This window comes from Suricata suricatta, chromosome 12, assembly GCF_006229205.1.
Source record: "Suricata suricatta isolate VVHF042 chromosome 12, meerkat_22Aug2017_6uvM2_HiC, whole genome shotgun sequence".
In the NCBI taxonomy this organism is placed as follows: Eukaryota; Metazoa; Chordata; class Mammalia; order Carnivora; family Herpestidae; genus Suricata; species Suricata suricatta.
The window spans coordinates 60,550,408-60,575,683 of NC_043711.1; the positions used below are offsets into that span (position 1 = coordinate 60,550,408).

Genomic DNA, 25,276 nt, shown 5'->3' on the forward strand with positions numbered 1-25,276 from the left:
CGTCTATTGTTAGGCTCCCTCTGATTCTTCTGGGAACCACATGCTGTTTGTTGGGCAATGGTTTTATATCATATCCTGCAGCCACACTTTGCCTTACGGTAAAGCTCTAAGGTCCAAATCTGTCAATCCTCATTCTTGAAATTAAATGAAGTTTTGGAGTTTAAAATATCTTTTTCCCTTTTCCCCAAACTTGACTTTCAAAATAATTTCCTTGCTCAAGAAAAGATTCAAGAAAAAGAGCTTCAAGCCTCACAGCAGGTTAATGGCCACTTTGGTCTTGACTTTTCATGCTCTAAGACTGGTCCCTAAAATGGTAGATAGGCATTGCCTGGGAGCTTATCAGAAATGTAGAAGCTTGGGCCCTCATGAACTTTCTGAATTAGAATGTGCCTTCGAATCACCTTTGACCCTCAAATGATTAGCGTACCCTTTAAAAAAAAAAGAAAGAGAAAAGAAAAAAAAACACTTGGGAAGAACTAAACGCTTTCTAAGCCCTGAAAAATGGTAACTGGTTTATGGAAGGAATTCTCAGACCCTTTCAGCTTAAACTTTCCAATGTCCCTGAGCACTAGTGTGGGGGGCAGAGACTGTATCTTATGATCTCATGTCACCTTGACAGTCTCTGATCATGTGTGTCCTTGCCCTATTTTAAAGGTTAAGCTCCCAAGGTTCAGTGAAATTAGCCAACTCACTCAAGGTCATCTAACCCCTAAGAGACAGAGTGGGGGCAGAACTGGGTCATTCCAGTTGGAAATACATCCAATGTCTTTCCCAAGCTGTTGAGAGGAATAGAATGAGTAAAAAAGCTTATTTCTCTGGTTTTGAAAATAACCACACACACACACACAAACACACAATGTTTTCCTTGAATAAGAACAACCGGGTCTTCTGTGGGAGAGTAGGATTTATCTCCAAGATACCTACCTCAAACATTAGGATCCCTGCACCCATAATGATGACAAAAAGAGGAAAGAAAGAGGAGGAGGGGAACATAACTTGTTAAGTGCCCAGTTTTACTGGAAGTAGAATTAACAATCCTCAAGATGTTTACATCCTTATCATTCCCCTGGAAGGAGGTAGGCATCATGGGAAATGCAAGGTAAGGCTTGCAGCTGTCCTGGATAATGTCTCTCAGAGTTTCTCAAAGGGAGTTTCTCAGGCACTTTGCAGCCTGTATTGTAAGTGAGATTACTTCCAAATTCAGTAAAAAGAAATCCATTCATCTGTTTCCACAACTGGGAATGTCCATCATATAGAAAAATATTACTGTATTTTTACAGGTCATGATTAGTATAGAGAGTGTGCTCACTGTGAGCCATCACCGGATGCATGACAGCCATGATCTCTGCAATGCCTAGAGAAAGGGATAATCATCACCATCCTTGAAAAATGAAGAAACAGAGTCTCAGAGAAGCTAAATTACCTGTATAAGGCTATCTAGCTCATAAGTGGTGAAATCAGAGACTCAAGTCAAGGTATTGATTCTAAAGCTCTTGCTCTTTCCCACTACCTTGCTCTTTTCCACTACTATCCATCAATTTGTCTCCTTAACCAATGAAAACCTTTGATCTAGACCGCCTGTTAGATTGAATGTTAAGCCTCACTGGCAGAGCCCCTGAGGGAAAAGAACACTCTGCGGGGGGCCTATGAGGCATCTGTGGGGATAGAGAGGCAAGAATCACCCAGACATCAAAGATGGTGACTAACAGAGAAGGTCCTGCCCATCATGTTGACACAGTTGGAGAGAAATGGTTGTGCTGATGAGTAAGGTTAAGCTAAGGCAAAGCTGAGTTTTTCCCAGCCCCCATTCCAGCTCCTTCTCCATACCCCTTTGAGAAGCAGTGATTTCAATATGGACTAGTGGTGTGCTTTCACTTTTTCTTGTAAAATTTTAAATAAGCTCAACCATAGCTATTCCAGGTACTGGGGATATGCTGCAGTTTTAGTACAGACCATGAAACATTTTATTTTAGAATTTCCTACCAATGATAATTGTCAAAGATCCCCTTCCCATTTCATTTTCCAGCATGTTTTCCAACAAGAGATAATCCATGCAATTGCCTACATAAAATCGAGAAAAGAATACCTCTGGGTTTTCAAACCCTAGGAAAGAGGGTGCTTCCGGATAAAGAGATAGTTTGAGCAAAGGAACCAACTCCACCACCTACCTCTCAATGGCTACACACACACACACACACACACACACACACACACACACACACACACACACACCTCCACCTGTTGGGGTAGCCTGGGGCCACTCAACTGATCCTTTTCTACCTTCCCAAGTCCAACCAAAATGGAGGCCTCTTCTCTGTCACCATACTATTGGCTGCTGTTCAACACTGGTGTCCAATCAGTGCACCCAGGGAATACAGACCCTGCAGCAGACATCAGCAATTGAGATGAATACCAATTGCTCTGTGAAGACCCTTGGAGAATTAATTATGTGGGTTGTTCTTCTGAATACTCTTTTTAAACATGCAAATCCCTTCAGCACTGCTGTACTCATGGTTGAATAGAATATGAATCAAAGGCTCAGCTCTTTCTTTTTTTGCTCAGATCATAAAGTCTGAAACATCTCAAGTTTGTGTATGTGTGGATGTTTTTTTTTTAACCAGAGGAAGTTAAGGCTTTAGTTATTATTCAGTGCTGTCCAAAAAGAGATTAGGAAGTGGGAAGTTAGTCCTTCAGATGTTATCCAGATTTAAAAATTAAAATGATTAATGTCTAGAACATAAAACTCAATTATAAGAAAGACCATTGGGATGGTGATAAAAATAAAGAGAGGGTGGAATTTCCAGATAAATTCTGAAGAGTCTTGTGACTGATGTAAAGTCCCATTAACCTCATGGGGATCTAATCAAAGGCTTTCTGTTAAAAGTAAATCTGAGACTCAGGGAGTGAGAGTTCTTGCAAGGACAGGTGAAATTCCATTAGTACTTTGTAGAAATGGCCCTGAAAATGGGATGTCCTTTTTCTCACAGATAGTGGGAATTATCACAGTCCCAGTTTTTGCACAAAAGTGTTTAGGGTCAAATTGTAAGAGTTTTCCTCTGTGATCTATACTCTATTTGAGTCCTCAGTACAATGTACTTTCTGGTCTCAGGGTTTAGGGAGTAGCTAAATATCCAGTCTTCACTATGAGGATTTTCCATGATGAGATAATTTTATCTTGAATCTCCACTTACTACAAGTGAATTACTGCAAGTGAATCATCTCACCAGGAAACAAGAAGCAGGGCAATAGTTTACCTTCTATTTACTAGAGAACAAAGTTCATTATTACTCAATACTTGAGCTTACTCTTGCACTGCTGAGTGTTGGAAATGCCTAGTTTTCTAATATTTCTGCTCAAATTTGACACTTCAACCTGCCTTTCTTCAAGTAATGAAAAGGCCTTGTGGTTCGCAAGCATTGCAGTGGAGGTATAATCCTGTTAACTGTCAAGCTAACTTGTCCTCACTGTTCCAAAATGTTATCCCTAAAAAGTAGGGAAATCACATTACTGAGTTCTGAGCCATTTTTCTGAGTAGCACAGTTCCTAGTTCTAGTGCTCGTTGGCAGAATATAACTTTTGGTGAATGCAGGTGACTGATTACACACTATTCTGAAAATTCAAATTTGGAAGTTTGATCCAGTCTTAAAGGAGGAGTTCTCTCCATCTTTGGGAATGCAGTTCTAGCATCCAGAGCATGCAATAACTCTTATTATTATACATCTGCTTGCCTTTCCCTTCCCTTTCAGCCATTATTAAAACTTTCCAATGATGATGAGACACTTATCATTATCCTTGTTTTATGACTTAAGATGAGACCTCAAAAATCTTGACACTTGGAAATGGAGACAGTAAGACTTAAATGAATGATGTCAGAGCCCCCAAATATACTCCCTAAGCCTACCTTCCACCTGCTGTTATATGCTGGCAGCAGAATTCTACCTTCCCCACAAAGGACTGGAAGTGCCTAGAGAATTAAGACTGCCCAGCAGCAGCACTGTCAATCAATGACTGACAGGAACTGGTGTATAAATACCCCAGCTTTCTCTCCCATTGGTAGGAAGCCCCCTGAGGTGCTTTTTCTACTGTGTCTCCCAGGGTCCCAAGCAAGATTAAGCTTCAGTTGCCCTTAGCAGTAAATAACTTGATGACATGCCCTTTATTGGCCACCTTCCCTTCCTAGTCTCACTTCTGCATACCTTTCAGAATGTTTACTGGCCAAACACCTTATTTGTACTTGGATGCTTGCATCTATTCCTGAGGCTATCAAAACTAAAATATAGACCTTTTGATCCCAAGTTCTGTATTTTCATTTCATTTGATGTTTTCCTGGCTCTCTAATCAGTTTACAGTTTTCTGGAGGGACCATCAGAAGTCAGAAGCAGATCTCTCCTTCCATAACCAAGCATGTGCCATGGTTATTAAGTATCAATACCTGGTGTGGGGAGAGGAGGAAAGAGTGGGAGGGGGAGAAACTGGCCCCAAACAGGCTTGGTTAACCCCAGAGAGAGACCCAAATCTTGTGTGGCCTTCAGGGTTGTCTGGAATTGTGTTGAGATGGCCAGGTCATGGGTTTTGGATTACCCAGGAAAAGACATGACCTCAAGGGAGGTTATGTTTGTAGATAAGGTGACCCCAAAAGGACTGACAGCTGACCAACCAGTCCTTCTTTGACAAGGGCCAATTGAGTAGTGATCTTGGGTCCCACTTCACTTTCCTCCACACTGCTAAGAGAACAACCATTCCAAACCCTCAGTGATGCCCCATCCTCAAGGAAAGAAGCCAAACTTCTTAGCCTTCAGCTCCTCTGGCAACCCTCCTGTCTCCCACCACCATTCTGTTTCTTTCTCCCAGGATGCTCCCCAGTCCTCCCTGTTGAACCATGCCCACACCCCTGCACTGGTGTTTCCTGTCAACTAGAGGACCTCTTGGTTTCTTTCAGCCTGGGGAACAAACTCTTCCTCTTCCCCCTAGGTTTGACATAAATATCAACTTCTCAGACAGAAGGCAACCTAGCCTTCCCATTCAAGGAAAAGCATATTACTCCTATCTTGGGGGCACATGGCCTGCTGCTACAGTAACACAATGCATTACATGCAGTTTGTTTCTGGCCTAATCCCAATCCTGTGAACTCCTTGAAGACATATGTGGTGCCCATGAGCTATGGATCCACAGAAATACTGGGGATTCAGTACATGTTTGTCCAATGCATATTGGCAGAGCTGCTCCCAGAGCATGGATAAATGTGCCTTCAAATGAGAGCTAAGACCAAGATTAATGCACACCCCTGCCACATTTGGGGCAGGAAAAGAATGAGGGCCTCATTCAGGAGCCTCAGGGTCACAGAATTCCTAATTTCTGAGGTTGCAAGCAAGGAAGGAAGAATTAGCTCCCATCACTGCTATCTCTGGCTGCCACCCAAAAGGAGGAGGCTCAGAGCAGGCACTTGACTAGCCTCTTGACTAGAATTGCTAGTATTTAATTGGTTGGTCCTCTTGGGGATATTTTAGCATAATTTAAACACAAAAACAACACATGGATACATTCTTCTTGAAAAAAAATTAAAAACATTACAAAAAAGGGCAAAGTCCCCTTTAACATTCGCCTCACCCCAGTGCACATTTTTACCTCCACAGAAAAGTATGGTATGGATCTAGCCAGATCCTTTGTGCACTATAAAAACACATTCATGTACACATGGACCTGTAGAAGAATGTTCATCATGGTACTCTCTATATAGCAAAATTTGCAATCCTCCCATAACATATACCATTGGTAGGCTACCCAGCTTCCCTCTTTCCTCTTTTATTATTTGATGTGGAGCTTTTGAAAATCCTGCTCCACCAAAGCCTGCTCTTGGGATCTGAGAGCCACTCAATATGCTCCCATAGAGAGTTCCAAGTGCCTAGGAATGTATGACCCAACCACAGTGGGTCCCCTAACAAATGATGAGCATAGGAGTGAGGATTCATACTTTAAAGTCTCTTTGAAGTCAGCCTGCAGCTCCTGTCCAAGGGGCTTTGCCTGAGATGGCTCCTTGCTAGTCTTCTCCTCCTTTCACTATCCCTTACCTGGGACCACTAGCTTAATAAATCACATGCATATGAGCCCCAGCCCTCCAGGCTCTGCTTCTGGGGAGCTTACCTGAGACACCAGCAGTAGTAGATTAACTAAAGATCAGTGGAATATATATATTAAACTATAGTGAAAAATAAGAGATGGCTCTGTATATATTAACATGGAATGATGGAGAGACATACATCTGTGTGGGAAAAGCAAATTGAAACATAATCTGTATGTGTGTGCTAAAACACTATTTTAGGAGAAGAGTAACACTGATCAGGGGTGCCTGGGTGGCTCAATCCATTAAGTATCCAATTCTTGATTTAGGCTCAGGTCATGGTCTTATGGATTGTGAGTTCGAGACCCATGTTGGGCTCTGCACTGACAGAGAGGAGCCTACTTGGGATTCTATCTCTCCTTCTCTATGCCCCTTCCCCACTTGTGCACATGTATGTGTGGACTTTCTCAAAATAAATAAATAAACTTAAAAAAAATTAAAGAATGGCACTGAGCAATACTGTAAGAAAGTTAACAAAGGCATAATTCTCTCCTAACACACCACCATGTGCCTCTGCTTTCTTTTTTGCCAGCCTGACTTCTGCTTTTCCAAGTAATGAATAAACCAGTTGCTGATCATGGGGACTTCTGCTCCCACTTGCAACTAAGCAGGTCCCATGGAAAAAGGGAGAATTTTCAATTGCTAAGAGCAAGGTTTTCATTTTCTTATGAAACAGGTGGCTATATTGGTTAACTTAAGAGAATGAGGTCTTTCAAGTTCCCTGAAATTAATCCAAGTGGAAATTTTTGCTTTTTTGTTTTGCTTTTCTTTTAATCTAATGGGTGGAAGTTGGCAAATGTTCTACTCCAAAGCAGGTTCCCTAGGCTGGACTGAAACAATTGGTGGGAGAGGAGTGGCAGCCTGGAGATGGCAGCTGAGGACTCTCCTGGAAAAATGAATGAAGGAGGCTTCTGCCAGATTTGGGGTACCCAAAGAACATCACTTTAGTGGAAGATAGCTTTATAGATGAGAAGATCAGAGAAGTGTACAATTTAAGGGAACAGGAAAGGAATCAGAAAGAATGGTAAGCAACACATCTCCATGAAGATAAAGAGGGGAGTTGCAAAATCATTTGGAAGCTGGGGCCTTCTGGACTTCAGAATGAGGTCAGGGATGAAGAAGGGATTATTTCACCATGTGGTTAAGGGTTTGGGAATGGTTGGGGTTATTGTCTGCACAAAAAATGAAACACTGAATTTAGCCTTCAAAGAAAGAGAAAGTCATGGAATTAAACCCAACTGAAGTTTCAGACTGTTGACTGAGGCAGACTCTTCAGCTTCTAGCTCTTTGCTAAGAAAAGTCAGAAAGGGGGAAAACTCATTTGCTAAAACTTGAGCTGTCCTTGTCCCAGAGTTAAGCACGATATTTACATCAGAACAAAGATATGATCTCATATAATTTTCTTCTAAGGGGGGTGTTTTGGGTTACAGTTGAGAGGAGAAAATTTAAATCATAGTATAAAGCATCTCTTTATGCAGAACATTGAGCTTTTCCACCAGTATGATGCTGAGAAACTGCACAGGATGCATGGAGGAAAAGCAACATTGACTGGCATTCCTAATATACAAGCAGTGGTCTAAGCCATCATCATGGGCCTCAACAGATTTCATCCACACCCAGTCTGTGGAGGTGGCTTCTGCTATTCTCCTGGTTTTACAGATGAGAAATCTGAAGTTTCTTTCAAGGGAGTACTAATGAGTCTTCAGCCCTGAGTATACCCAGTTTTTCAAGTTTTGGGAGTGAGAACCAACAGTAAGAAGTATATTTTCTATCCTGAAGCAGATACACACACATTTATAATGGAACTGGGTTTTTCAAAATTACACAATTTTTTCTATGTGAGATATACTGAGAGATTCTATTCTATTTCTTTCCTTTATTTAATGATACTTTTAATGGAGTATATTGCTGTCACTGCATATTAATGAGCTCTGAATTGAAATTTGAAAAGGACTTGGCTAGGATTTGTTGTAATCTGATTTGATCCCTCCAAAACCAGTCTTCCCAGATAAAGTATGAGCTTCAAATTAACTTTGCATAGCATCAGCCCTCCACTCTTCCATTCACTCATTCATCCACTGTCCACCATCCAACCACCATCCATTTACCATCTATCCATCCACCCATCATCCATCCATCCATTCATCCACCATCCATTCACTAGCCATCCACCCACCAGCCATCTATCATCCATCTATCCATCCATCATCCATCCACTCACCATCCATCCATTCATCCATCCATCCATCCATCCATCCACCAACGATCCACAAACCATCCGCCATCCATCCATCTATCTATTTACCATCTATCCATCTATCCACCATCCATCCATCTATACAATAAACATTTATTAGCATGCAGAAGTTGAATCAATTTCCAGATTCTCCATCACAGGAACTGATAGTATCTCATCAATGCTTAGCTACCAGAAAAACTCAAATCATCCATCCTTGCAAAGAATCAGTAAATGGCAGATACACACTCTAAAAGTGCCCAACAGAGCAATTTAGATGATTCCAGAGCTAATATCTTTGGACATAACCCCTCCCCCACCAAACAACAAAATCTTCCTTCAGACAACCAGTCACAAAGATAAAGAAATCGAGCAAAGATGATGAATGGAAATGGTCACCATGGTGTTCTGAGATGCCACTATAGGAGGTCTCACAAGCCTAAAACACAGAACAGGGCCATGAAAAAAACTGAAATCACACCTTCCCACAGCTCCCTCATTTTTGCTTCTGAATTTATTATGAGGCCTGATGACCATGACCACAGGCTGTTTGAAATTATACCGTTTGCCTTATTTAATTTTCTTCTGCAATCATAAATATTAATTAAGCTAAACCACAGACAACCTGCATTCTGATCCATTCACTTCCTGAGGTCCATAAGCAATTAAGAGCCACAGTCATTTAAGGACTAACTGGTTCTTGAAGTCGGCCCTGTGACATCCACTTTTAAATTTTTTTAATTTGGTCAGATTTACTAAATCTCAGTGGTTTCTTTTTTTCTGCCTAACCTCTCTTGGCACGTGGGTATTCCCAATTTGATTCTCTTCTTGCAAATATAATCTATGTTTCTCCAACAAACCTGTTCATTTTCTCTGAGGCAACATGCAGAGAAGGGTTATGTCTTGATTAAAAAGAACCAGAAATACTTGCATGCATCCTATCAGCTATCCACTGATAGAACTGCACTTTTTTAAGCTCATTTTACTTATTTTTTGAGAAAGAGAGAGCATGCACATATGTGAGTGGGGGAGGGGCAGAGAGAGAGAGAGAGAGAGAGAGAGAGAGAGTGGGAGGGAGAGAGAGACAGAGAGAGAGAGAGAATCCCAAGCAGACTCCATGCCGTCAGCACAGAGCCTGACACAGGGCTCAAACTCACGAACCATGAGATCATGACCTGAGCCGAAGTCAGACACTTAACCGACTCAGCCACCCAGGCGCCCCAAAACTGCACTTATCAAGACTTGTTCATTTAATAGTATTTACTGGCCAAAAAACCCCAAAAGAGATTATTGTAAACACTGAGGAATATGTAAAAGGCAAGTGGACTTCTTCTCCCAACATCCCCAAGGTCCAGCTTCTGAGGGTGTCATTGTTAACAGTTTTGTGTGTGACCTTCAAATCTTTCCTATGCACCGACAGAGTTAGGGTTTATTTTCATCGAAACTAAATCAAGCTACCCACATCCTGCAACTATTTAACCCTTCATCATAAACAGATATAAAATTTACATGCTTTTATAGACATTTAGGCCATTCTGTATAACAGCTGCATAATATTTCACAATAAAGTTGGCTTGATGTTTATTTAACTCCATTCCTCTAGATTTTCTTTAAAAAAATCTTTTTTTGTGTTTATTTATTTGTGAGAGAGAGAGACATGGAATGAGTGGGGAAGGGTCTGGGGCGGGGGGGGGGGGAGGAGACACACAGATTTTGAAACAACCTCCAGGATCTGAGCTGTTAGCACAGAGCCCTATACAGAGTTCAAGCTCACAAACCATGAGATCATGACCTGAGCTTAAGTCAGAAACTCAGCTGACTGACTGAGCCACCCAGGTTCCCCAAAACTTTCGATATTGGGCATGTTGTCAAAAAATGACACACACACACACACACACACACACACACGGTGCAATAACTGGACACTCTTCCCTATAGCATTTCCTATTCCTTCCATGCTTTTGAGAACTGTCCCATCTCACTAGAGAAAGGTCCGTTGTGAAGCAAGAGACTGTGACAAGAGGAAATGGGTCAAGATCTGGGTCGGATGGAAGGGCTGGGGGACCTGAGGCAGATCCTCAACATCTCTCACTCCCAAGACTGCAGTGACAACATGAGCTCCCACTGGAGACAGGCCTGCATGTGACCCCTGAGGCTGATGCAAATGTTAGCCCTTCCACAACCTCCCTATTTTCCAAAATCAATGTCAGTTGGGGGAACTCCAGGAAGAAACATGAAGAAAAATTCCATATTCCTAAATCCAACATGTCAAGCAGGAGTAATGAATAAAACAAACAGGGAAGAGGAAAGAAGTCTGCCCTTTCCAATTTCTAGGGAACTGTGAGGCGCAGAGGACTCCCACTAAGACCAGATGTTCCCCATCATTAGCATCTACTTAGCACTTTATTTTGAAGACTTAGAGGAATGAATTCACCAGGTTTCACTCTTAAAGGGAAGAGCTAACCTCTCAGGATTTTGAAAGCTATAGATCCATTTATGTAAACTACTTTGGAGAACAGTATGCTACCCTTATAATTCTTTATATGGTATAAGACAATACATATTCTGGGCTTCAGGCTGACAAAGGCAAGCTGTGGGTGGCTGAGTAGCTGGGGGTGAAGGAGGCAGTTGCTAAACCAGTTTGTATTCTATAACTGATTCCAGGCAGCTTTATACTATTCCCTCACCAGCTTCACTATCTGCAGGCCACACTGCTTTCAGATCAAATGCAGATTAAGTACTTGGTCTACAATTCTTATTGTGTTGACATTAATTCTCCGTGCGCTTTTATAAATGCAAGAGAAATAAGAATTGACCGTCAGGAAAAAATATGTTCCCTTCTTTTGAGCAGTTCCTACATGGAAGGCAGGAGTCCTCTTCAGAATGAATGCCTTATTTAAATCCCCACAAGGGAATGGTGGTCTAAGCGCTAATTAGGAGTGCATATTGCAAGTAGAAGAAGAGACATCCTGAATTTTGAAATTCCTCTCACCTTTGAGACTCACATTTTAATTCCTAAACATTTCCTATTATAAACACTAGTGGCAAAGCCAGGGAAACTTTGTGTTTCTTAACACGGTGTGTTCATTTTGGTGCTGTCTGTGGGTTCAGTTTTAATTACTTCTGGCTGTGCTGTTTTTCTTCTGCACTGGTGGGCAGCACCAGTCCAGCATCGGATCAAACTCTGGAAGAAAATTTCCACTTTCAGTCAAGAGTATGAGAGGTCTAGGTCTTTTCCAGGAGGAGGACCCTGTCTCTGGAAGACCCTTCAGAGCATAGGAGGTGTGAGACGGTGGAGGGACCTAACAATGCCTGATGGCAGGAGTGGGCTCAGCCTGGAGTGGGGCTACCCAGCTTCTGAATCCTGTGAGTGGGGAAGGTAAATCCCAGCTTCGGGGTGGGTCAGTGTGGCCACAGGCCAGCAAGGGAGAACTGATAGAAGGAGAAGATGGACTTAACACCAGTTCTTGTATTGAGTCACATCCCGCCATCCGTCTCCGAGACAGACTGCCCCCTGAGTGAGAAACAGGCCTCTAAAAGACTGCTGGCCGATCTGTGGTCATTGGACTTGCAGTGGCTTCACCTTGAAGCTTGTTAGGTTGCAAACTCTAGAACTCCTCCCCAGACCTGCTGAACCAGAATCTGCATTTTAACAAGATCCCCAAGGTATTCTTATACACATCAAAATTTGAGGGGAGGTCCCAGGCCTGGTCAATTACCTCAGTCCCAGTGGGTCACTGTTACTGTGTTTTGCCACCCTTCCCTCTAAAATAAAGCTCCCATTTTTCATGAAGCTCCACCCTCCACCTTCCAGAATTATTTTTAGAAGTAAAACCTACAATGAATACCGACACACATACTGCAAACACTTGAGGGCTGCTCACTCTCTGTGCCAATTCTTGTTCTCACACCCCCAGGACAAGGTTCTCAAGCTAGGACTCACCAACAGGAGGAGCATTTCTCTGACACCTGCTATTTTCTTTCCAAAGCCAGAACCTCCTAATATGCCATACTCTAGGGAGATTGCAAATGACCAATTTGTAACAGGTAATTTGGACAGCACATTGCTCTTGTCTGGCTGCACTCTGGCCAGATTCATTCTGCTGGCACCATGTGAGAGATGCACAGTGAAGGAAACAATCAATAAAACTAAAAAGCAATGTACAGAATAGGAGAAGATATTTGCAAATGACAGTAAAGGGTTAGTATCCAAAATAGAAAAGGAACTTATACAACTCAGCACCCAAAAAAACAAATAATCCCATTAAAACTGGTCAGAAGACATGAACAGATATTTCTCCAAATAAGACATCCAGATGGCCAATGGAATATTAAAAGATGCTCAACATCACTTATTATCAGGAAAATGCAAATCAAAACTACAAGGAGATATCACCTCACACCTGTCAGAATGGCTAAAATAAAAAATACAAGAAACAAAAGATATTGGCAAGGTTGTGGAGAAAAAGGAACTTTTGTGCACTGCTGTTGGGAATGCAAACTGGTGTAGCCACTCTGGAAGATAGTATAAGATTTCTTGAAAAGTTAAAAATAGAACTGCCCTAGATTACAGTAATGAGTATTTACGCAAAGAATACAAGAACACTAATTCAAAGGGATACATGCACCCTATGTTTATACCAGCATTATTTACTAATTTCCAAATTATGGGAGGGGTAGCTCAGTCAGTTGAGTGTCTGACTCTTGATTTCAGCTTGGATCATGATCTCACAGTTTGTGACTTGAAGCCCTGCATCAGCCTCTGCACTGACAGTGCAGAGCCTTCTTGGGATCCTCTCTCTCTCTCTCTCTCTCTCTCTCTCTCCCTCTCTCTCACTCTCGCTCTCTCTCCCTACCTTGCTCCATTATGCTCTCTCTCGCACTCTCTCTCTCTCAAAATAATAAACTTTAAGAAACAGCTAAATCATGGATGTACCTCAAGTGTTTACCAACTGGTGAGTGGATAAAGAAGATGTGGTGTATGTATACAATGGAATATTACTTAGCCATAAAAAATAATGAAATCTTGCCATTATGCAATGGCATGGATGGAGATAGAGTACAGTGCTAAATGAAATAAGTCAGTCAGAGAAAAACAAATACCATATGATATCCTCATATGTGGAATTTAAGAAATGAGCAAAGGGAAGAAAGAAAGACAAATCAAGAAATACAGAACAAACTGATGGTTACTAGACTGGAGGGAGTAGGTGGATGGGTGAAATAGGTGATAGAGATTAAAGAGTGCACTTGTGATGAGCGCTGGGTGATGTATGCAACTGTTAAATTGTATACCTGAAACTAATACAACACTATGTTAACTAACTGGAATTAAAAACTTAAAAGAAAAAATGTTATCTGCCTGTGTAGCAAAGGATTCCTAAGAAGAAATGCCCAGGGTCTGATTCCTCAGGTCTGTGACTGACTCTTCAGGACTCCTGTCCCTACCAACATTTACTACTTGTGTTTTTGGCAGGAATAACTGAGATTTGCTCCAAGAATTACATTCAAATATATGAAACAGCTCCCAGGGCTACAAATGCAGATGCATCTAATTTAGGCACCCCTCAAAAAGGAGTTTATTCTCACTCACATTGACATGTTATTATTGCTACTAAAAGTTGTCATTTCTTTATTTTTATGTCTTCCAATTATGTTAATTACCTGCTATAATAGTCTCACATACCAGAATTGTAATCAAAAGCTCAAGAATGGTGGACAGGATGCTAAGTATATTCCAGAAATATTTGTTGAACCCTAGACCCAAAAGGCAAAGCACTGACCTTCTACACAGACCCACACAGATGGAAGTGAAGTTGACAACCACACAAACCAATCACTGAGAAAGCCTGTAAAAGATAAACAATCCATAACTAAACCAACTTCCCAAACAGCAATCAAATTCCATGTGCACAGAGAGAGAGCCAAGTGCCAAATTCATTTTAGGGGTATCCCAAGGACTGTCTCCTTTCGTCTCCTGTTCCATGCTAGGAAGCCATGATCTGTGGTTGGCATGAATATCGCTTCTCTCCCTTCCTCAATACAAGGAAGAGCACAGTCTATTTTCTGACACAGGTGAGAAAAAAATGTTAGTTTGCTTTTCATAACTCAAACCCTTGGTCTATTTGAGTGATGGCTTCATCATCTCCTTTCAAGTGTGAGAATTGAATAAATATGTGTAAGTTGGTTTGCTAAAGTTTCCATGATATCAGATCTAATAATCTTATTACATATTTCACCATAAAATAATAAAAAAGCTATTTAACAAAAATATAATGATGATATAAAATGACACACTGTACTGCAGAAAAGATGTAGATTGAAAGTAAGATTCTACCACTCAGAGACATCATATTCACATCATATTTATTTCATTTTATTTTATAATCATTTATTATTTCTTATTTCCCATCTTTTCCTGTGAATCTTTCCCAGGAAAGTAAAATTACATTGTATCCAGGTGGATTGTGTATTAAATGTATACTGTTGTATTATGCTTTCTTTCCACTTTTATTAGCATGTGTATTTTCAGAAGACCGAGACATGCTCAATCTTTTCTTCAGTCTTTCACATAAATCTCCCTGGATAACTTATTCTGAGCTAATTACCTTTCCAATTGACCTCTCCATAAACAACTAGTGTTTGGGCCATCAAAGAACTATGAAAGCCAGCAAGAGTATCTGAGGGTGTGTTCAGTACCAAATAGACTAATTTTGATGGTCAGGGTTTTTTTTTAAATAAAATTTCAGAAATAACAACCTACCCACAGAAGGTGAAATGCTTATGCATAACTATCTGCCTTTTCTTTATGAAGAACTGAGACTGACCCTGAAAGTTCCACTCTGTGAATATTCAGAGAGGTGTGCATGCCTGATTTCTGTCAACCCAAAAGCTTACTTAAAAGTAAAACGTGTATTTCCACAAGACTTCCCTAAATCACCTTTCCATCTCCTCTGTCTTAACCTCACCTGCAGATTTGCCTGATAATGCCCTAAAGCAAGGCTTGCCCTGGACATTTATTCTGTGAAGGACTTCAGGAATTGGAGGATTAATAAACCAAATGCCACCCTTCACTCTACACCCCTGTTATTTTACAGGTTACTTCTTAGGGAAGTTGAACTCTGTTCATTGATATCCTTTCCCCACAGGCTAGTTTCATATGCCAGAGAGAGCTCCCGGGTGAAAGGGGTTTTGCTAGAGGAATTCAGGAGCTGCGAAGGCCCAGATTTGCGCCCAAATCAAATCCGCTGGGGCAGCATCCAGAATAAAAACAGCGTGCTAACCCCAAACACAGTCTTCGGTTATCAGGCGGCTTTATACGGAAACAGGACAGCACCGAACGGAAAGAAAGGGAAACAGGTAGGACACGGGCAAAGGAAAGATTTGCAGGTCTCCGTCCTAGGGGTTTAAACTAAGGGGGTGTCAGGGGAAACATCTGTTTTCAACCCGAGTTACCCGAGAACTTTTTCCTGGAGAGAAGCTCCTGGAGCAATTTACAGCATTCCAGCCTGAGGCTTTCGTGCCAGACGCTCTGAATAAACCTTTAGAAAACGAAGCTGCCGGGGAGGAACAGGAGCGTGCAGGGGAGGCGCTTCCAAAGACCTCTGCGCTGAGGACGGCAAGCGAACTCCGAGCTGTGTGAACGTTCCTGCTTCCTCGCAGCCGCCGGTGCCCCGCTCCGCGCTGCCTGACTCGCACTGCAGCCCGCCCTCGCCTCCCTCGGAGGGACGGTGAGCGCAAGGAGGGTGCCAGACCCGCAGCTCCGACCCGACCCAAACCCTCGGCGACTCCGAGGAGGCAGGAGGCAGTCTGGGTTTGTGTAGAACCTCGGGGACTCCAAAGAAATGCCATCCCCATGTCGGAGAGGCCAGGGAAAGGTGCCCGGGCGCTCCGATGCCGGGGTTTCGGGGTTAGGAACGCTGGGGTAAAGAGGGCTCGGGTCGGGCCCGAGGACCGCGCGGCCGATAGGGGGCGTCCTGTCACTGCGGAAGCCCGTGCGGAGCGCTCCTGGGTGAGCCCGGATCCCGACCACCAACTGTGGCAAGAACTTGCAAGGTCCGCTCTTTAGGAAGGTAGCTCCCCTTTCTCCAGAGGACCTCCTCTCCCCGTGCCACTCGCTCCTTTCGCTCGTAAAATAATTTCTAGAACCATACTTTCAATGGGTAGGAAAAAGAGAAAAGGAAGTGAAACACATACACGCAGAGATTAGGTTAACCAGCATGTTCAATTCCATACACACCAGAAAGCTGTTTGTCATCGTTTGGCAGGTTTGTCTGGGCGTCACTTTTCTACTGATTGTGAGAAGCGCCCCACAGAGGGTGAGGTTGACAGTGTGTTTTGGTGTGTGTGTGTGTGTGTGTGTGTGTGTGTGTGTGTGATGTGTACCTGCATTTCTGCCCTGGGCCTATGCTGAAAACTTTGAAAAAACAACGTATCTTTGAGCGCCAGTGCGCACCCGTCTTTCCTAAGCCTTGGGCAGAACATCAAATTGCTTCCTCATGCTCTGAGACCTGGTGAGAGACGCTGGGGATCTGGTCCCTTTGGCTTCCCACCGCACACCCACCTACACTAAATGTGTATACACCTCATGACACACTTCCCTAATGCGGTTGCACTGGGTCAGCCTGTCCCTCCCAGTATCCCTCAGCGCAGCTGAGGCTTTGTAAGCGAGTTAGACTATAGCTTTTGGGTATCCAGCCCCCATCCCATCCCCGCATTCACTCAGTAGGTTCATTAACCCCTCACTATACATTGGTAAAACCATTTGCACGGTTCAGCAGAAAAGGTGCTGCCATCGGTTGTATCTGGTTCAAAGCGATATAGGCCCGAAATACCTAGGGTAGAGTAAGCAAGTGGCTTTCCTCCACGAATTGTCCTTGCTTGCTGGTCTTCTAGCCTGACTCTCACCCAGCCCTTCTGTTTTCAGTGCTCTGTGCCTGCCAACCCCCCCTCCGCCCCCCCCCCCGTCTTTTGACACCATTACCCATCACTCTGGACAGGTAGGCCAGATAACCACGATTTCCTATTTCTTTACCTCTGAGGTGGGGGGCATAGGGTTGGATCCTCATGGCCCAGCCAGTTTACAGAACCAAGAAAAGAAGTCCACATCAAACACCTGTAATATTCCATGCCTGCAATCTGGGCTCACTGGGGTATTGGTGGCTGGCCCAGGACGGATGATAATCTGAACCTAGAAGCCGGAGCAAAAATAAAAAGCAAGTATATCGTTTTGAGGAGTCTAATTCTTATAAAACAAACCTTCAAGAAAGCAGAGAAAACAGAGACCCTCCTGAAGTAAATTCCATGTGTCCGATTATTGATTCCTTTATTCCCCTCGCTTCTCCCGCCTCAACCCCCACCTCCTGCCCTGTTTGTTTTAGTTACGAAATGCTGTGGGCACCTCGGTTGTGACTGCAAAGTAACCTTGAAACACGGAGTCCTGAATGTCAGAGACAAATAGTCTCCCAACCGTCAGCTGAAGCTGGCGGGGCCGCGTGCGCCCTGCCCTCGGCGATCCGACAGTGCTCTTGGCCGCCAGCCGCCCCTTGTCGGTCACCGGAGGCTGGGCTCCGAGGAGGCTCGGCTCGGAGAAGCAAAAGCCCCGGCGGCCAGACCAGGCGCACCCCGCGCGCCTTCCGGAGCCGCTCGAGGTCTTAACTGTAACAGGGAGCGGCCTCCCAGGAGCAGCGGCAAGCAAGTTCAAGGTGTGTACACCGTTTTTCTAAATACGACAGCGCTTTGCAAATTGGCTCTGTCCCCGTCTTGTCGTTTTGACAGAGAATGAGCACTGAGATAGAAGAAACCCGAGATGGGTAAATGCGGCATTTCTGCTCTGCAGAGGGGCAACGGGGCGCGGAGGCAGGGCGCGTGCTCCGACAGGCGCAACAGGAGCCGGGCTTTATGGGACCCGGCGGGGGTCAGCGCCCTGGGCCGCTCTAGGGTGGTTGTCTCCCAGGTCCCTCCGCTCGCGGGTACTCCCTGAGGGAGTGGGGGGTGGGGGGGAAAGGGGGCTGGAGCAGAGAGCCTGCGCGCCCACTCGCCCGTTTGCCTGGCTGGGTACTGGTGCGGGGCGCGGCTGCAGAGGAGCGGGCTCCGGGCGCCGAGGGGCAGGTGCCGGGCGCCGGCGGAGTCTCCCTAGCACCTAGGTGTGAGCTGATTATTCAAATGGGCTGCCCCGGGTCTGGGGATTGGAGGCCCGCGCCGGCGCGCCGCGCTATATCACCAGCCGCCCACGTCACTGCGGCACTTGTCCGCTCCGCTGTCCACACCTCCTCCTCCTCCACCTCCTCCTCCACCTCCTCCACCTCCTCCACCTTCTCCACCTCCTCCTTCTCCTCCTCCTCCCTCTCCCTACCTCCCCCCTCCCGCCTCGCCCCTGCGCTGCGCGCTTCCCGCCACCTCCCGGCAGCTCAGCACTGCCAACCTCGGCCTCCGCCCGGCAGCCCGCGAGCGCGGCGGCGGCTGGAGGCAGGCGCTCCCTGCCGCGGGGCTCTGGTCCGGGCCTCCTCCCATCCTCGGTCCCCTCCTCCCGAGGCTCACTCCTCCCACTCTTTCCAACTACCGCCTCCGTCCTGCCAAGGAAAAGAGAGGGAGTGGAGCCGGAGAGAGGGAGCGCGAGAGAAGGAGGGAGGGGACGGTGCCTTGGCTTTTTTTTTTTTTAAGAGGGTGGGGGTGGGGGGTGATTGCTGGTCGTTTGTTGTGGCTGTTAAATTTTAAACTGCCATGCACTCGGCTTCCAGTATGCTGGGAGCGGTGAAGATGGAAGGGCACGAGCCGTCTGACTGGAGCAGCTACTATGCCGAGCCGGAGGTAGGCACTCGCCTTTTCCAAGGGGAAGTAGGGTGGCGGAGTTCGCTCTGCTCCCCAACCTCAGGACCGCTTCCCTCGCCCGCCCCCGCCCCCCACCCTCAGCCGCTCTGGGCAGCTGCCTTTTCCACCCTCCTTCGACTCAAATGGGTCTCTTTTTTATACGACACACTGTTAGCCTTGAGATAATATTAACTTTGTGATCAAATATTGACTTGCGGCGCCTCCAAATCCTCTTCGTGGCCGAGCCACGCACTATCCTAACAGAGTTATGTTTGGCAGCGCGCGGCTGGGGAGGGGTGGGAGGTTGGCCGGCGAGGGGGTGGGGAGCTGAAGAGGAGAAGGTGGGAAGGAGTTGGGGGCTGAGGTAGAGGTAGATTCAAAGACTAGGGACAAAGAGAACGAAAGTTTGTGGCTGCAAAGACTGGCCGCGTGTAGTTCACTTCTTGGTCTCCTCCCTGTCCCTCCTCTTAGTGCCTCCAGCTGGCCCCAGACTCTGCGCAGACACTGGGTTTCGGTTCCCCTGAGGACAAGGATGGGGTCCCAGGAGGAAGGATGAACCGCGGGACAATCTCCGCGTGAGACCGCTGGGGCGTCTTAGGCTGTGCCCCACAGGTTGTTTCTAGGGTCGGAGGTGGTGTCCGAGCCCGCGGCGCCGATTCGTTGTGCTGGCTGGAGAGTTGAGGAGAGGAGATGCATTTGGGGTGCCTGGCCCAGGGGTACTCCAGAGGACCCTTGATTTAGAATCGAACCGAGACGAAGGGCTAGGATCTGGCCACACGCAAACAACAGCAGCTTACTCTCCACCTTCTAGGGCCGATCCCGGTGCGCTCCGAGTGAAACGCACTCAGTATTCGGGGGCCGGGGCCAAGCTAGGGAAGGACTCCCCAGAGGCCTCCCCGGAGGCGGGGGCCTGGGCTGCCCGGGTGGGTGGGAGGTCAGGGCACGCTCGAGCCGCGAAGCTAACGCTGTGCGCCTCCCTCCCCGGGCTCTGTCCGCAGGGCTACTCTTCTGTGAGCAACATGAACGCCGGCCTGGGGATGAACGGCATGAACACGTACATGAGCATGTCCGCAGCCGCCATGGGCAGCGGCTCCGGCAACATGAGCGCCGGCTCCATGAACATGTCGTCGTACGTGGGCGCGGGCATGAGTCCGTCCCTGGCCGGCATGTCCCCCGGGGCGGGCGCCATGGCTAGCATGGGCGGCTCGGCCGGGGCGGCAGGCGTGGCGGGCATGGGGCCGCACCTGAGTCCCAGTCTGAGCCCGCTCGGGGGGCAGGCGGCCGGGGCCATGGGCGGCCTGACCCCCTACGCCAACATGAACTCCATGAGCCCCATGTACGGGCAGGCGGGCCTGAGCCGCGCGCGCGACCCCAAGACGTACCGGCGCAGCTACACGCACGCCAAGCCTCCCTACTCCTACATCTCGCTCATCACCATGGCCATCCAGCAGAGCCCCAACAAGATGCTGACACTGAGCGAGATCTACCAGTGGATCATGGACCTCTTCCCCTTCTACCGGCAGAACCAGCAGCGCTGGCAGAACTCTATCCGCCACTCTCTGTCCTTCAATGACTGCTTCCTCAAGGTGCCCCGCTCGCCCGACAAGCCCGGCAAGGGCTCCTTCTGGACCCTGCACCCCGACTCGGGCAACATGTTCGAGAACGGCTGCTACCTGCGCCGCCAGAAGCGCTTCAAGTGCGAGAAGCAGCTGGCCCTGAAGGAAGCCTCAGGCGCCACGGGAGGCGGCAAGAAGGCCGCCACCGGGGCCCAAGCCTCGCAGGGTCAGCTCGGGGAGGCCTCCGGGCCGGCCTCCGAGACTCCGGCGGGCACCGAATCGCCCCACTCGAGCGCCTCTCCGTGCCAGGAGCACAAGCGAGGGGGCCTGGGGGAGCTGAAGGGGACGCCGGCTTCGGCCCTGAGCCCCCCGGAGCCGGCGCCCTCGCCCGGGCAGCAGCAGCAGGCGGCGGCCCACCTGCTGGGCCCTCCTCATCACCCTGGCCTGCCGCCCGAAGCCCACCTTAAGCCGGAGCACCACTACGCCTTCAATCACCCCTTCTCCATCAACAACCTCATGTCCTCAGAGCAGCAGCACCACCACAGCCACCATCACCACCAGCCCCACAAAATGGACCTCAAGGCCTATGAACAGGTGATGCACTACCCTGGCTATGGTTCCCCTATGCCGGGTAGCCTGGCCATGGGTCCGGTCACGAACAAAGCGGGCCTAGATGCCTCGCCCCTGGCCGCAGATACTTCCTACTACCAGGGGGTGTACTCCAGGCCCATAATGAACTCTTCTTAAGAAGAAGGCTGCAGCTAGCTAGCCAGGGACAAGAATGAGAGAGAGCAAGTGGGGAAAATTTGAGGAAGGGGTGTTGGAGGGAGCCGAGGGAGAAATCCATTACTCCCCACCCCAAGACAGCTCCCCTCACCTTCTGCAGCTCTTCCTTCCCAAACAGACGGGCCACACTGATATCTATTATTCTATATGAGGAGGGAAGGCAAAGAGATAAACAGTCAAAAAAGAGGGGGGGAGGGAAAGCGGAAGAAAAGTGAAAAGAGCCTCCGGTTTCCACTACTGTGTAGACGCCTGCTTAAGCATTTGAGAGTTCTGACTTTTTGTTGTCTTTTTCCTCCATTGATGCTGTTGCAGGGAAGTCTTACTTTATTAAAAAACAAAACAAACAAAAACAAAAACAAAGAAACCCCTACAAACTTTTGTGAGTGACTCAGTGTAAAACCATGTAGTTTTAACAGAGAAGCAGAGTTGTATTATTGTTCAAAAAGAAAAAAAATGTTGTAAGGGTCTGTTGTAAATGACCAAGGAAAAGAAAAAAATGCATTTCCTTTCTTGACACGGTGAAATTCAGGTCTCGGGTCTGATTAATTTATGGTTTCTGCGTGTTTTATTTATGGCTTATAAATGTGTGTTCTGGCTGGAGGGGCCAGAGTTCCACAAATCTATATTAAAGTGTTATTGCCAGTTTTACCCCTTGAATCTTCAAGATTTTTTCCCCCTTTGCCTGGCTTAAAAAATAAACAGGTCCAGAAATTATTAAAAAGTCGGGGGAAAGAGATCCTGACTGGTTTGCAGGCTTCATTTTATTTCGGCGAAGGGGAGGGACCATCGTGTTTGTGGTTTTAATAACATTTTATTATTACAACTTTCAGACATACTGAAGTTGGACAGATTTTACAGAAAATACACATGTACCCATTGCCCAAATCCTATTGTCTCACTATAGTTGTTACATCACATATCTGTTCATGTATCTACAGCTCTATTGGTCCATTCAGGTTATTTTTTCTAAATGCATGTCAGAGGAGATCGGGCACTATTCCGGGTGGTATGACCATAGACTTAGATGCATTTCAAAGTAAATTGCAGACACCAGTACACTTACCCCTAAACACTTCAGCAAGCACATCAGGAAACAGAATTCAATATTGTTTATTATTAATTTTGGATTTTGAGTTTACACACAATGAAACACAGATCTCAGGTGGACCATTCCCTGTGTTTGATGCAGGTTTATCTTTAAAGTAAGGAGAAAACTACATATCTTAATTTCCCATCTGGGCCATGTGAAGATTCAGTGTTGATGTCTTGTGAGCCCCAGAGAACTGACTTCTCTGGGGAGAAGCCTAGAGTTTATGTGTTTTTACTGTATTTCCAGTCTTCGGCCTCCCTTCAAGTCAGTGAACCCAGATTGGATCTGCACATTTCTGGCTCAGCTCTTTCATCTCTGTGTCCCTGGCACCTCTTTTACCCTCCCGTGGAATTGGAGCTCTGCCTGGATCCTACAGCCTCAGGTCTCTGTCTGCACACCACGACCTTATCCCACCCTCCTTCACTTAGGTGTTCTGCATAGCCTTGGTAGACTTAGCTGTAGCATGAGAGCAGTAACGCCTCTGAGCCCACCTTTTCTGGAACCTGATCTGGAGAAACAGACTTGCTCCTGACACTGGTGTTGACAAGGATCGCTCTGGATGATATTTCAAATCTCCTTTTAAAAATAAGGTATTTGGGGGGATGAACCGCAGGTAAGGGGGGGATATCCTGCGCCGCTTGTCAAATGATCCTGGCCAGTGGTAAGATCCCAGGGTCTGCAGACTGCCTACCCCTCCCTCGCCCCAAACATCCACGCCTTTGACAGCCTCCAGGTAGCCCAGGTTGACAAGCCAGGATTATAGGGCCAAGGAAATGAGGAGGTGTTTTGTGAGCCTTAAGAGAAAATCCAAAAGTATAAAGAAAGACATAGAACAAAATTTTTAAATGTCTTTTTATTTATTTATGAGAGACAGAGAGAGAGACAGCACGAGCAGGGGAAGGTCAGGGACAGAGGGAGACACAGAATCCGAGAGAGGGAGTCACAGAATTCGAGAAAGGGAGACACAGAATCTGAAGCAGGCTCCAGGCTCTGAGCTAGCTGTCAGTACAGAGCCCAACGCAGGGCTAGAACCCATGAACCGTGAGATCATGACCTGATCTGAAGCCGGACGCCCAACCGACTGAGCCACCCAGGTGCCCCAAGAAAGACTTAGAATAAATTCTTACAAATCTTGTTGTATCTCCCCACAGACGACCCTAAATAGGCAGCCAAAGGAAGTGGAAACCCCACAGGCCACACAAGGCTTAGGCGCTCAATGGAGACCCGGCTTTGGCTTTGCCTGGGGCATGTGCTGGCGGAGGAGCTGGCTGGGCACTGGATCCAGTGTCCCTGCAGACTTAAGGACATGCCATCCATGATCCATGCACAGCTAGCTTACTGTGGGTTCTCCAAGGGCTTCTTAAGTGGGGACATTTTGTCTCAAAGTTTTACAGCCCAGGGCCCTGTTTTTAGGGGCTAGCGTTTTGGTCTTTTGACCATCCAAATGTAGAATATCCCAGGTTCGTCCCAACCTTTAGGACCCCCCCCCCACCTCACTTCACCCTCTGCCACCTTGCAGTGTCTCTGTTCCCTCAAACCCTGGCCTTCCCACGCGCTTGAGGTGGGTTTGCCCTCCCCTGCTCCCCGCCCCCCCCATCTCCAAATCCCTTTTTAACACACCACATTGTCCCGAGGAACACAAGGAAGAGAAATTGGGGCGGGGTGGAGGGGGTCCGGAGGCCGCAGCCAGCAATCAGGCCCGTCTCTCCCCCCGGGAAGGACACACACGTCGCGAGCTCGGCCTGAAATGTGTTTCATTATCACATAAAAGGCTCCCGTGGCGAAGGAGCCGAGAGGCAGGGCCGGGGGCCGAGTGGGGGACAATGGAGGCTGAAAGCGCTGCCCTAACCTGCTATGTTTCGTATCGCACGCCCATTGTGCGAGGGTCGTTTTAAACTACTTAGCGCTCCCCCCTCCACTGATCCCGGCCGATAAGATATAGTTCTGTCCGAATACATAAAAAGGATGTCGGGGAGCGGGGCGCTTTCGGAGCCTTTTCTGCGCTTCTTGTGTCTTTCACACACACACCCACCACGCCTCAGACCCCTCCCCCAGCCCGGCTCCTGGCTCGCTAGCTCACCGAGCATCCTCCGCCCGCTTTCCGCATCTCGAAGTAGAGTAGGGTGCGGCGTTTCTTTTTTCCTCCCCCTCTCTCTTTTTCTTCCTTTTCCCCGCGCCATCCGCGCGCTGGTTTAAGCAACCGTGATCTGTGAATAAACAAAGTCAGTAAACAACCGAAAAAAACATTCTAGATCCGAATTCCAGGAGGGTAAACTTTCCATGCCACGTCACACTTCAGCAAATTTGCACAGATATTATATTGCCTCCCCCTCCTTTATTATTATTTTTTTTTTGCTAGGATCCCATTGTACTTAACTGAATTTTATAACGCTGATCGATATCTTGGTAAAATATTCATTTTTAAACTAGCGGGCAGTGAAATCTTTGCTTTGTGTGCTAAAGTCAACAGTCGCTCGGTTTGAGCTCAAATAAATGCGGAGATGCCTCGGCTGGGAGCAGTCGGCCACCTCCCTCCGAGCGCTGGACGCTCTGCCGCCCGCCAGCCTGCCGCAACACAGGTAGGGAGCGCGCCCATTCGGGGGCCCCGCCGGGTCCCCTGGGCAGCGTCCGCCCCCGATTCCCTTCCGCGCGCCACCCCTCCCCGAGCCAGTCCTTTTCCT

The 25,276-nt window shown here is 46.9% G+C and overlaps 1 protein-coding gene and 1 long non-coding RNA gene across 3 annotated transcripts in view; both read left to right on the forward strand.

Annotated features, from left to right (window-relative positions):
* The first annotated feature begins 19,011 nt into the window (after positions 1-19,011).
* On the forward strand, positions 19,012-22,247 carry FOXA2 (forkhead box A2). 2 transcript variants are annotated; one of them, XM_029917726.1, is made up of 2 exons: positions 19,012-19,163; positions 20,162-22,247. In XM_029917726.1, the coding sequence occupies exons 1-2, from the start codon at positions 19,077-19,079 to the stop codon at positions 21,464-21,466; spliced, it is 1,392 nt and encodes a 463-aa protein (XP_029773586.1). In that variant the 5' UTR covers positions 19,012-19,076; the 3' UTR covers positions 21,467-22,247. The 2 variants fall into 2 exon arrangements, with proteins under 2 accessions (XP_029773586.1, XP_029773587.1); XM_029917727.1 differs by lacking the exon at positions 19,012-19,163 and adding an exon at positions 19,713-19,775.
* A 2,851-nt stretch (positions 22,248-25,098) lies between these two features.
* The window catches only part of LOC115275222, a 42,482-nt gene continuing 42,304 nt past the window's right edge, over positions 25,099-25,276 (forward strand). Inside the window, exon 1 of the long non-coding RNA XR_003901430.1 lies at positions 25,099-25,174. This is a non-coding gene — a long non-coding RNA (uncharacterized LOC115275222). The remainder of the gene's footprint in view (positions 25,175-25,276) is intronic.